A 12,059-nucleotide genomic window follows, 5' to 3' on the forward strand; every position below is an offset into this window, starting at 1 on the left:
AGGAGAAGGGGATGACAGAGGACGAGATGGCTGGACAGTGTTCTCGAAGCTACCAGCATGAGTTTGAACAAACTGCGGGAGGCAGTGGAAGACAGGAGTGCCTGGCGTGCTCTGGTCCAAGGGGTCACAAAGAGTCGGACACGACTAAACAACTAAACAACAACAAATAATAATTTAATAATAGCCGCTGGGGAAGGGAATGGTTAGCGGTCTAAAGACATGTACTGTATCTATTTTTGCTTCCGACCAAGAGCGGGCCCTCGCTTGTCGGTTGTGGACCGCGGGGGGAGCGCCTGTAGAGGGGGCGCTTTCCCCTTCATCGTCCTCGGCCGCCTCCGAGCCCTGGAGCCGCTTGGGCGCGGATGGGCGCTCGGCGAGAGCGCAGAGTGCGCGCTGGATGGAGCGCGCCGGGGTCGCCGTCTCGGGGGCGCAGCGCTCGCCTCTCCGCGGCTGCCTGCTTCCTTGCAGCGGAAACGAGGTACGTGGCTCGGATGCGCGCACGCGTTGTCTGGAGGGGCAAGCTACCGGATTTTTTTTTTTTTTAAGGGTTTGCGGGTAGTGGAGAAACCTCCTGCTACCTTTTAACTATGCATATTCATCTGGCCTGAATTAAACTCTCAGCAACCGGGGATCATCATGCATAGCAGAAAAAAGAGGGGGGGGGGAGCCGTGCATTTCCCGGTGCTGCAAGAAACTGAAGCCCGGGCTGGCTGTTTGCATGGCGCTGCCTGCAGTAGCTGTCTAGCGCCAAGGTGCAGCGGTTTGGTCTGTCTGGGAGCTCTGATGGTGCGCTTCGCTATCCTGCCGGTTTTCTTGGCAGCAGCCTGTCTCTCTTGACAGGCATTTTTCCAAATACTCCTCCACCACCACCACCACTAAATCGGGGTGTTGCACCGATCTCTGCAAAATGCCACGGTAAGCGAGGTGCAAGAGAGGAAGCTAAATGTATTATGTAACTAGCCGGCACTTAGTTTTCTGCCGCATCATCTTTTCTTTAATTGCACTTCAGCATGTGCAGCGTAGTAAAGAACGGTCAAAGGACCGTGGTAAGGAAACACGGCTTGTATGTAGGGTCCTTATGAAGGGATATGGTCAAAAAAATTAATGAGAGCAGGAACTTCGCTAAAATAATGGCTCACTTGGAAAGTCAACAGTCCCTTGTGGGGAAACCCTGTTTTTTTATTGCAGTGGTTTTTCTCTCCTTCCTTGGAAGTTTTCAAGCAGAGGTTGGATGGCCATCTGTCATGGATGCTTTGGCTGGGATTCCTGCATTGCAGGGGACTGGACCAGAATGACGCTCGGGGTCCCTTGGCAACTCTGCAATTCTTTTATTCTGAGTTGGAGAGGCAGAGTCCCCTTAATTCAAGACCATTCCCATGCCATTCTGCTGCAAGGTGGTGGTCCGCAGAAGGGTGACACACCCACCCCGCCGCCGCCTGAAGCATGGCTCAAAAACAGACCCAGTTCGCCTCCTGAAGGAATTCCTAATTGAGGAGGTGAATCAGGGTCACAGAAGATCTTGCCCCTTCTGGGGGTTCCAGACATGCCTCACTACTAAAGAGAAGGCTATCGCTCCAACGGGTGCTCTCTGCCTTCAGTGTCGGAGGTAGTATTGCTCCTGAATACCACTTTCTGGAAACCACAGAATGGGAGAGTGACCTCCTGCTTGAAGGTTTCCCACAGGCATCAGGGTGGTTGCTGTGACAACAGGATCTTGCACTAGATCAGGCTTCCTCAACCTCGGCCCTCCAGATGTTTTGAGACTACAATTCCCAGCATCCCCGACCACTGGTCCTGCTTGCTAAGGATCATGGGAGTTGTAGGCCAAAAATATCTGGAGGGCCGAAGTTGAGGAAGCCTGCAGTAGATAATCAGCCTTCTGGTCTGGTGCCTGGTTTATACCTCACCTGATCCACAATTTCCAAAGATCCTGTGCACCTGGGTGTGAACTTGAGATGCTGACTTTGAAGTAAGTGCATAGAAGATTGTTCAGTACAGTGGTACCTCGGGTTAAGAACTTAATTTGTTCTGGAGGTCCGTTCTTAACCTGAAACTGTTCTTAACCTGAGGTACTACTATAGCAAATGGGGCCTCCCACTGCTGCCGCGCTGCTGCCATGCAATTTCTGTTCTCATCCTGAAGCAAAGTTCTTAACCCGAGGTACTATTTCTGGGTGAGCGGAGTCTGTAACCTGAAGCATCTGTAACCTGAAGCATCTATAACCCGAGGTACCACTGTATGGTGCTAATGGTTGTGTATTGTTATACCGCATGTTGTCTTCATGGCGGTTTGCCCAAAGGAAGCTATTTGTCTGGGTGGCTCTTACTTCGGGCATCTGATGTACAGCTTCATTGCAGAGCAAGTAATTCACCTCTGGTATCTCACAGCCAAATTGCCCTAGAATCATAGAATTGTAGAGTTGTGAGGGACCCCAAGGGACCTTGAAATGCAGGAATCGCAGCTAAGGCATCCATGATGGCAGCAGAGCCCGTTTCTCCTAAACGCAGGTCTCTCCCAATTACCTATGAAACGAGGCCAGGGATCCTTTTATTTTATTATAAATAATATTTCTAAGGAGATTGAACAAAACCTTCTGGCATCGTAAACGTGACGTATAAGACGACAAAGAGAAAAAATGGGGAACACAACACATAGACATAGTAGCTCAGTCAGTGGAGCATGAGACTCAATCTCAGGGTCATGCATTTAAGCCCACATTGTCAAAATTTGATTACCCTTGTGGTCCCTTCTAGTTCTTCGATACCGTGAGTCTGATTCTAATACATATGCAATTAGGAAAAGTTTTTTTAAAAAGCTTAAAATTTTAGAAAAATAAGTGACCACACAATACCTTGATTTTTATTATTCTGGACACAGAAATCAAGATCTTTCTGTGTTTTCTCAAATTAGCTTTCCTTAATAGTGCTGTTTGCTGTTAGTAATGCTTCTTGAGCCAAACTGAAGAGGAATAAATTTTGAGAGTGAAAGGAATGTGTAGGTCAGAAGTTCTGAGTCTTCCTAACTTACCCACGGCTTAGAGGCTCGCTCTCTGTTTGATGAGGCACTTTCCCCCCACTGGAGTTCACTTTAAAGGTTGGAGCCTAACCGAGAAGAAAATGATTACTGGGAAATAGACTGTGGAGAGAGGTAAGCCTCAAATGGATGAGGGATTTTTGAGGGGAAATTTACTGAGACCTTTCATGAATGCCACAGGAGTTCTGTGTGGGCGCCAAGTTGGGAACCCCTGAGTTAAGCAGTTACCTCTTTCCCCCTGACCCCAATAACTGGTACACTCTTTACTGAACACACTTTTCCTCAAGTTTATATAATATATAGGCTATAAATCTCAGGAGAATTGCCTCATCTGCAAAATAACAATAATTATAATGCAGCAGTTTGATGTTTTTGTTTTTCTGTTTATTTCATATTTTAGTGTGTCCTGTGTATTTATTGACCAGATTTCCAGAGTTTTGAAACCTTTCCATTTTCGGTGCTCATAACTTTGCTTCTTTCTCCCTTTCTGCCGCCCCAAGTTCCTAATATTTTTACAAAACAGCTGAGCCTCTCTGGGGCAATAACAGATGGAACAGCTGTTTCCTACTCCTGTTTGAAGTGGATCTCTCTAAAACATCTTCCAGCTCGGCGTCATCTCTTAAAATGCCTTTAGTTAAAAAAATAGATCCTTGTCTTCCTTAGCCTAGTAACCTAGCTGAACCAAGCAGGCTGGCGTCTTAACTCACTGCGCCAATGATTCCACCAAGGTCCTGCACAGTATTTGGGTAAATCTGTTCTTCAGACTGGGAGGTGGGTGGCGCTGTGGGTTAAACCACAGAGCCTAGGACTTGCCGATCAGAAGGTCGGCAGTTCGAATCCCCATGACGGGGTGAGCTCCCGTTGTTTGGTCCCTGCTCCTTCCAACCTAGCAGTTCCAAAGCACGTCAAAGTGCAAATAGATAAATAGGTACTGCTCCGGTGGGAAGGTAAACGGCGTTTCCGTGCGCTGCTCTGGTTCGCCAGAAGCGGCTTAATCATTCTGGCCACATGATCCGGAAGCTGTACGCCAGCTCCCTTGGCCAGTAGAGCGATATGAGCACCGCAACCCCACCGTCGGCCATGACTGGCCCTAATGGTCAGGGGTCCCTTTACCTTTATTCTTCAGACTTAAGCCAGTTTAAGAGTTGTTCTTTCTCCTAAAGATTCCTGGGAACTGTCATTGCAGGGTGTGGTGTAGTTCTGGCCTGCCGTCAGCCTTTCTCTCCAAAAACCTACAGTTCAGTCAGCTTCTGTTTCCTAAGGATGGACAGACCATGTAGTCCAATGCACCAGCTTAGCATCTCTCAGGGAAGCCTTGCAAATCTGGCACTAGTTATCACCATGACAGGGACGCGGGTGGCGCTGTGGGCTAAAGCCTCAACGCCTAGGGCTTGCCGATCGAAAGGTCGGCGGTTCGAATCCCCGCGGCGGGGTGCGCTCCCGCTGTTCGGTCCCAGCGCCTGCCCACCTAGCAGTTCGAAAGCACCTCTGGGTGCAAGTAGATAAATAGGTACCGCTTACCAGCGGGAAGGTAAACGGCGTTCCGTGTGCGGCTCTGGCTCGCCAGAGCAGCGTTGTCACGCTGGCCACGTGACCCGGAACTGTCCCCGGACAGCGCTGGCCCCCGGCCAATAAATGTGAGATGGGCGCACAAACCCCACAGTCTGTCAAGACTGGCCCGTTCGGGCAGGGGTACCTTTACCTTTACCTTATCACCATGACAGCCCACCTCCTCTACAACTTTCCAAAAATGACCCTTTCCTGAAGTACATCTCAATCACTAGCATGCTCTAGTTATCTCCCGCTTGGACTACTGCAATGAGCTCTACGTGGGGCTACCTTTGAAAGTGACATTGGACAGATGGGTGAGGTGTAAATAATAAAATTATTATTATTATTATTATTGTTGTTGTTGTTGTTGTTGTTGTTGTTGTTGTTGTTACAGGGGTACCTCGGGTTACAGATGCTTCAGGTTACAGACTCAGCTAACCCAGAAATAGTACCTCGGGTTAAGAACTTTGCTTCAGGATGAGAACAGAAATCGTGCGGCGGCAGCAGGAGGCCCCATTAGTTAAAGTGGTACCTCAGGTTAAGAACAGTTTCAGGTTAAGAACGGACCTCCAGAATGAATTAAGTTCTTAACCTGAGGTAACACTGGATTATTATTATGCAAGAACGTAGGGCAGATTCATTCCTACTGAGCTATAACTGATTGCACGTTGAACACTGCAGGTAAACTTCTCATTGTGGGAAGCCATCCACTTAAATAAGCCAAGATTGTGAGACCCAACCTTGCCTGGCTAGTCCTTGTTTCTGGAAGTGTTCTGGTCTCATCCAGCCCAGTCGCACTTCTACTTTAGGGTGCTTCTCTCTTCCCCCCGCCCCCCCAGTTTGTTTTCTAATTCCTCCCCAAGTTGTCAGTTTGCTTCAAATATGCGCTATTCTCCCTTGGTTACGATGGATTGCTCGCTAATTTACCACCGAGGTCGTGTCTCCTTTTCAAGTGAGGGATTGCTATGGTGACACCTAGACGGATATGAATGCTGTTTCCTTGCCTGATGAGATCCGAGTCAACCGGCTAATGGAGCCCCGCTGAAGCCTTGCGTGGGGGAGAATGGCATGCACAGCTCTGTGCCATTCACAAAGAGCTACCTTGCTGCGACAGTTCATTGATCAGAGATAGCCCTTATCGCAAGGTTCAAGTTGGAAGCCTTGCTTTTGTCCAATATTTAACAAAACACATTTATTTAAAGACCAATGTTTTGTTTCAACGGGAAGCATTTGGAACTGTCGGGTTAAGTGGCTCATTTAAATATTGCCCATGCATCTCTGTCGTGTCAATTTCTTTTTTAAAAAAAAACGGGGCAATTTTTCACTACAAGGTCTGACAGGCAACGGGTTACAATGACAACAGATCGGGGGGTAGGTTGTTCCACGACATGCTTTTTGAAACTTCTTTCTCAAATATTATTATTATTATTATTTATTTCAGAACAAACTCAGGGAAATATTTAATGGGGGAAAACCAATGTATCTTTTGTTGGGAATAAATTAAAGCAAACTTCTGGAAGAACAAATCAGATGGTGAGGTATAATGATGATGATGTGAACAGGCTTTACAGTGGTACCTCAGGTTAAGTACTTAATTTGTTCCGGAGGTCCGTACTTAACCTGAAGCTGTTCTTAACCTGAAGCACCACTTTAGCTAATGGGGCCTCCTGCTGCCTCCGCGCTGCCGGAGCACGATTTCTGTTCTCATCCTGAAGCAAAGTTCTTAACCTGAGGTACTATTTCTGGGTTAGCGGAGTCTGTAACCTGAATCATATGTAACCTGAAGTGTATGTAACCCGAGGTACCACTGTATTTTATATTTCTTTCACAACTACTTTAGATCGTGGGTCCAGATCCAAGAGTTAATGTTCTGATACCTCAGGAGGTCAGCGGTGGGGAGCTAAAAAAGGCAATGTGCAGGAAATTTATCCCTCCTTGATATTGCAGATGGTGAACTGCTAGCCTGCAGGCCGGATGTAGCTCATTGCATCTTTGGGTCAGGCTTCTAACTCCACAGCTGCACCCAGCCACTGCGCATGGTTGCTGCATGAGGCAAGTTTTACGAGGCTGACAGCACATGGAGGGGAGAGTGAACACTGAACAAGAACTGCAGGAAGCAGGACCCAGACTCAGCGGTTGTTCTGAAGGGTTAGCTCAACATTCCTCAAATCTGCCTGTGGAGGAAGGCAAAAATCAGTTGACCCCTGATTATTTTGCTGAATCAGGAGCTGGGCACCTCTGCCCTCCAGTGGTTGCTGAACTGCAGCAGCTACCAGCCCTCAAAAGCGTGGCTAGGGATGATGGGAGTTGTGGTTCAGCAACCTCTGGAGGACCAAAGGTCCCTCACTTCTGGGTGGAATCAACCCACCTGAGCAAACCCAAACCTGCAGGAGAATGCACTGACCATCACCCCGTTGCAGTGTTGGAAGCCAGGGGCTACATATGAGTTGCATTTGTGTGTGTGTGTTAACTTCTTAATCGTAGCAGAGCAAAATTGGGGGGGGGCGGGGACAAGGGATTTGGAGCAAACATACTTTAAGGCAGCCTAGGACCCTACAAGAGAACTTACTCATGCCTAGGAGAGCAGGGGAGCTGCTTGTTTGCTGCTTGTGGAGAGTACATTGTGCAGAAAAAGAACATCTTGTTATTGCTGAGCTGATGGTTCTGCAGAAGGGAACACTGCTGTTCCAAGGCACTTTTTCCTGCTTTTGTTACTTCCGATTTCTGATGTTCCGAATTGCATTACTGAATAGACTGCATTACTTGAGCGGCCGCAATACAGTTATGTGTAGAAGTGTTTCAGTTGGTTTGTATTGACAGGTAGGTCGCCGTGTTGGTCTGCCGTAGTCGAAACAAAATGAAAAAATTCCTTCCAGTAGCACCTTAGAGACCAACTAAGTTTGTTATTGCTATGAGCTTTTGTGTGCATGCACACTTCTTCGGATACCTGATGTATGCACATCAAAGCTCATAGCAATAACAAATTTAGTTGGTCTCTAAGGTGCTACTATGGGACGCGGGTGGTGCTGTGGGTTAAACCACAGAGCCTAGGACTTGCTGATCAGAAGGTCGGCGGTTTGAATCCCCGCGACGGGGTGAGCTCCCGTTGCTCGGTGCCTGCTCCTGCCAACCTAGCAGTTCAAAAGCACGTCAAAGTGCTAGTAAATAAATAGGTACTGCTCCAGTGGGAAGGTAAATGGTGTTTCCATGCGCTGCTCTGGTTCGCCAGAAGCGGCTTAGTCATGCTGGCCACATGACCTGGAAGCTGTACGCCGGCTCCCTTGGCCAATAAAGCGAGATGAGCGCCACAACCCCACAGTTGGCCACGGCAACCTAATGGTCAGGGGTCCTTAAGGTGCTACTGGAAGGAATTTTTTTATTTTGTATTTATTTGTTACACCTAGGGCAGCCATATGTGCGTGTTTAATTCACGTGCCTGCTTTGTTCACATACAGAGAGGGAAATCCATTCTCTACAATAGGAGTGAGGAACTTGTGGCTCCCCTAGGTTGTTGAACTCCCATTAGACCCAGCCAGAATGGCCAAGGGTCAGGCATAAAGGAAGTTGTACTCCAGCAAAGATCTGGCTGGTCACAGGCCACCAGACCCTGCTCTACATGAAAGAGAGCAAAACATGCTCCCTTCTTCATCTTAGGTTGCTCCATGCTGCTATTTTAAGCATATATATTTTTCGCAGGCTGATTCCTGTATCAGAGAAAGTCCTGTCCCAGCAAGGGGATTCGCTTCTGAATACAGAGTGGGATCAGCAGTTAGAGTGGCATTCAGGCCTCTGGTACAGAGTGTGTTCGCTGTAGCCGTCAGCAGCCATGAAACCTGATCCCACAGTAATGAAACTAATATAATTGGCACACTGTGGTGGTAATCACAAGGTGCCAATATTTTTCATATAATGCTGTACCATATTACAACTCAGAAGCTTGCTTTTGAGTCATGTTTGTCCATGCAATTTTGATTTGAATATTTCAATAAGATTGTTTAGAAATACTATAAACAAAAAGGTTTTAAGGTTCGTGCCAGAAGGAAGCTATTAAATGGCCAGGCAACCAGTTTCCAAGGTTTTCCCAGTCACTGAATAAGTGGCTTACCAAAGTAAAAGATCTAAATGTAAGTTTTAATATAGAAGTTAGATGTTGTAAACCAAGAAGTGGCACTTTGTTGTATGATACAGTGGTACCTTGGGTTACATATGCTTCAGGTTACATACACTTCAGGTTACAGACTCTGCTAACCCAGAAATAGTACCTCGGGTTAAGAACTTTGCTTCAGGATGAGAACAGAAATTGCACAGCAACGGCGTGGCAGCAGCAGGCATCCCCATTAGCTAAAGTGGTGCTTCAGGTTAAGAACAGTTTCAGGTTAAGAACGGACCTCCGGAACGAATTAAGTACTTAACCTGAGGTACCACTGTACTGAGTATTCAGTACCTTGCCCATACTTTTTCAATGGAAAGGAAACCATCAATGTAGACATATTACTAAAAAACCAATAGATGAGTTACCACCATATTTCTTTTCTCTGATTTTCCAGAGCCACGTCTCTCTGAAGATACGCACTTGATAATGGCCACGCTTCTATTTGGGAGCTGCAGAAGCCCGTGCTTCTTTAAAATTGCTGCAATCTGTTTTGTCAACGCTTGCTGAAGAAACATTTTTTCAGACAGACATAGCCACAGACTAACACCTGCTTTGAGTTTGTATGGCCGATAAGATGGGAAAATGGCGGCCGCCATTGAGTTAGCAGGAAGAGGGTTTGGCATCTCGGATGCCGGCGTTTTGCACTGTGATGGCATGCAACCAGACTCCTGCAGACTCCTTTGTCGCTCTGAATGTAAGCACCTGGCTCACAGACCCCAGTTACACAGTGCTCCCAACCCCGCTCAGGATACTGCTGGCCATTATCATGCTATTCATGATTGCTGTTGGATTTTTGGGCAATGCCGTCGTCTGCCTGATTGTCTACCAGAAACCAGCCATGCGTTCGGCGATCAACCTGCTTTTAGCTACCTTAGCTTTCTCGGATATCATGCTGTCGTTGTTCTGCATGCCTTTCACCGCCGTCACTGTTCTGACGGTGAGCTGGAACTTCGGGGCTCGCTTCTGCCGAATATCTGCCATGCTGTACTGGTTCTTCGTCTTGGAAGGCGTCTCGATACTCTTGATCATTAGCGTCGACCGATTCCTCATCATCGTCCAGCGCCAAGACAAACTCAACCCCCAGCGTGCCAAAGTCATGATTGCGGTTTCTTGGGCCTTTTCCTTCTGCATCTCTTTCCCTTCAGTGGCTGGGTGGATGTTCGTAGAAGTCCCGAGCCGCGCTCCCCAGTGTGTCCTGGGCTACACAGAATGCCCTGCAGACCGAGCCTACGCCGTGATGCTCCTTGCGACTGCTTTCTTCGTCCCGTTCAGCATCATGCTGTACTCTTACCTCTGCATCCTGAACACTGTCCGCCGCAACACCGTCAGAATCCACAACCACGCCGAGAGCGTCTGCTTGAGTCAGGTGAGCAAACTAGGCCTCACCGGACTGCAGAAGCCTCACCAGATGAACGTCGACATGAGCTTCAAGACCAGGGCCTTCACGACTATCCTCATCCTTTTCGTCGGCTTCTCTCTGTGCTGGCTTCCGCACACGGTGTTTAGCCTGATGTCGGTGTTTAGCAGAAATTTCTACTACAGCCCTTCTTTCTACATCACCAGTACCTGTGTGTTGTGGCTGAGTTACCTCAAATCCGTATTCAACCCTGTCATCTATTGTTGGAGGATCAAGAAGTTCCGCGAGGCCTGTCTGGAGTTCATGCCAAAAACATTCAAGATCTTCCCCAAAGTGCCTGGACGAACGAAAAGGAGAATAAGGCCAAGCACAATATATGTCTGTAGCGAGCACCAATCCGCAGTTTAGGAACCGTAAAAAGAAAAAAAAATACTGAGCAGCTTGTATCTTCCGTCACTGCCCTCACAGCACCATGCTGTTTTCTTTAATGTGTTGATTGTAACCCAGAAAACTTAGGGAGTTTTGTTCTTGTTATTCATTAAATTGAAGCACTTCCCACACTAGGCTCATTGTCAGGTTAAACAAGTGTTATGGTCTTACCAAATACACTGCCAAATAAAATATACTGCCTGTATTTTCTTCTATTTTCTTCTGCTTAGGAAAAAGCATCACCAACAGCCAAGCGCACACGGTGAAATAATCGGTATCGGACTTTAGCTCCATGACTCCCCATTATATTATTTAGGTTTGTCCTGCGAAGAGCAACACGCGGCAACAAATTGGCAGTGTGAAGCCCGACAAAACACAATGAGGCAGAAATCTTCCCTTGTGTTTTATCTATCATTTTGCACAATCTAGCAAAAGTGGGTTGTGATTTAAAACATTTAATTTCATGGAAGAGCCCAGGTTATGTATGTGCTGTTAAATGCAAGATCACATTTTGTTCTTTCTAGGTTTATTCTCTTAAAAATAACAGTATGAGAGAGAGAGAGAGAGAGAGAGAGAGAGAGAGAGAGAGAGAGAGAGAGATTAGTTTTGGGACCACAGAGGCTGCAGGAGATGAGCCCAACCCCCTGGCTGCTATACTGATGAAGGACCACCACCCACCATCAGTTTCGTGAACAAAGTTTCCAATGGCCACTGGAGAGAGGACCTCTCAGGAATGGCACCCCAGTTGTGGAATACCCTTACCTGAGAGGCTCATCTGGCGCCTTTAGGTGCCAGGAGGATGATTAATTCTCTTACACCCTTTGTGATTTTAACATCTCAGCTATAATCCACTGTTTTATGTCATGTATCTTGTTTACGGTGTGAAAACTAGTACTCCAATATATAATTTTTGGCTGCGATTGTTTCTGTATTTATTTATTAATGTTTTAAATGGTCTTTTTATAGATTCCTGCTTGTTTGCTGGTCGTAGGAGGTTATTAGGCAGCCATGATAAATAATGCTGCACCTAGTCTGACCCTTAAGTCTAAAACTCCCATCATCCCTAGCTAGCAGGACCAGTGGTCAGCGATGGTGGGAATTATAGTCCAAAAGCAGCTGGAGACCCAAGTTTGGGAAACCCTGCTTTAAACAATCGGTTCTATTCAGTCACTAGCTAAGCAGAAGAAGAAGAAGAGTTTGGATTTGATATCTCGCCTTTCACTCCCTTTAAGGAGTCTCAAAGCGGCTAACATTCTCCTTTCCCTTCCTCCCCCACAACAAACACTCTGTGAGGTGAGTGGGGCTGAGAGACTTCAAAGAAGTGTGACTGGCCCAAGGTCACCCAGCAGCTGCAGGTGGAGGAGCGGAGACGCGAACCCGGTTCCTCAGATTACGAAACTACCGCTCTTAACCACTACACCACACTGGCTCTCAAAAAACCCACAGGAACTCGCAAGACATTTTCATCTTGCGTTGCAAGCCCATAGGAGATTCGTTTTGCGAAGCACCTCCAGAACGGAAAACTCTTTCGTCTAC

General features: G+C 47.2%; 1 protein-coding gene across 6 annotated transcripts; it reads left to right on the top strand.

Moving 5' to 3' along the window:
* The first annotated feature begins 372 nt into the window (after nt 1–372).
* Nucleotides 373–11,441, top strand: GPR45 (G protein-coupled receptor 45). Of its 6 annotated transcripts, none has more exons than XM_082218802.1 (2): nt 373–478; nt 9,132–11,441. In XM_082218802.1, exon 2 carries the CDS (start codon nt 9,366–9,368, stop codon nt 10,500–10,502), a length of 1,137 nt encoding a protein of 378 aa, XP_082074928.1. In that variant the 5' UTR covers nt 373–478; nt 9,132–9,365; the 3' UTR covers nt 10,503–11,441. The 6 variants fall into 6 exon arrangements, with proteins under 6 accessions (XP_082074928.1, XP_082074930.1, XP_082074933.1 ...); XM_082218804.1 differs by lacking the exon at nt 373–478 and adding an exon at nt 768–915; XM_082218807.1 differs by lacking the exon at nt 373–478 and adding an exon at nt 1,384–1,496.
* Nucleotides 11,442–12,059: the final 618 nt, after the last annotated feature.

This window comes from Podarcis vaucheri (genome assembly GCF_965113315.1).
Source record: "Podarcis vaucheri genome assembly, chromosome: 4".
Classification (NCBI taxonomy): domain Eukaryota; kingdom Metazoa; phylum Chordata; class Lepidosauria; order Squamata; family Lacertidae; genus Podarcis; species Podarcis vaucheri.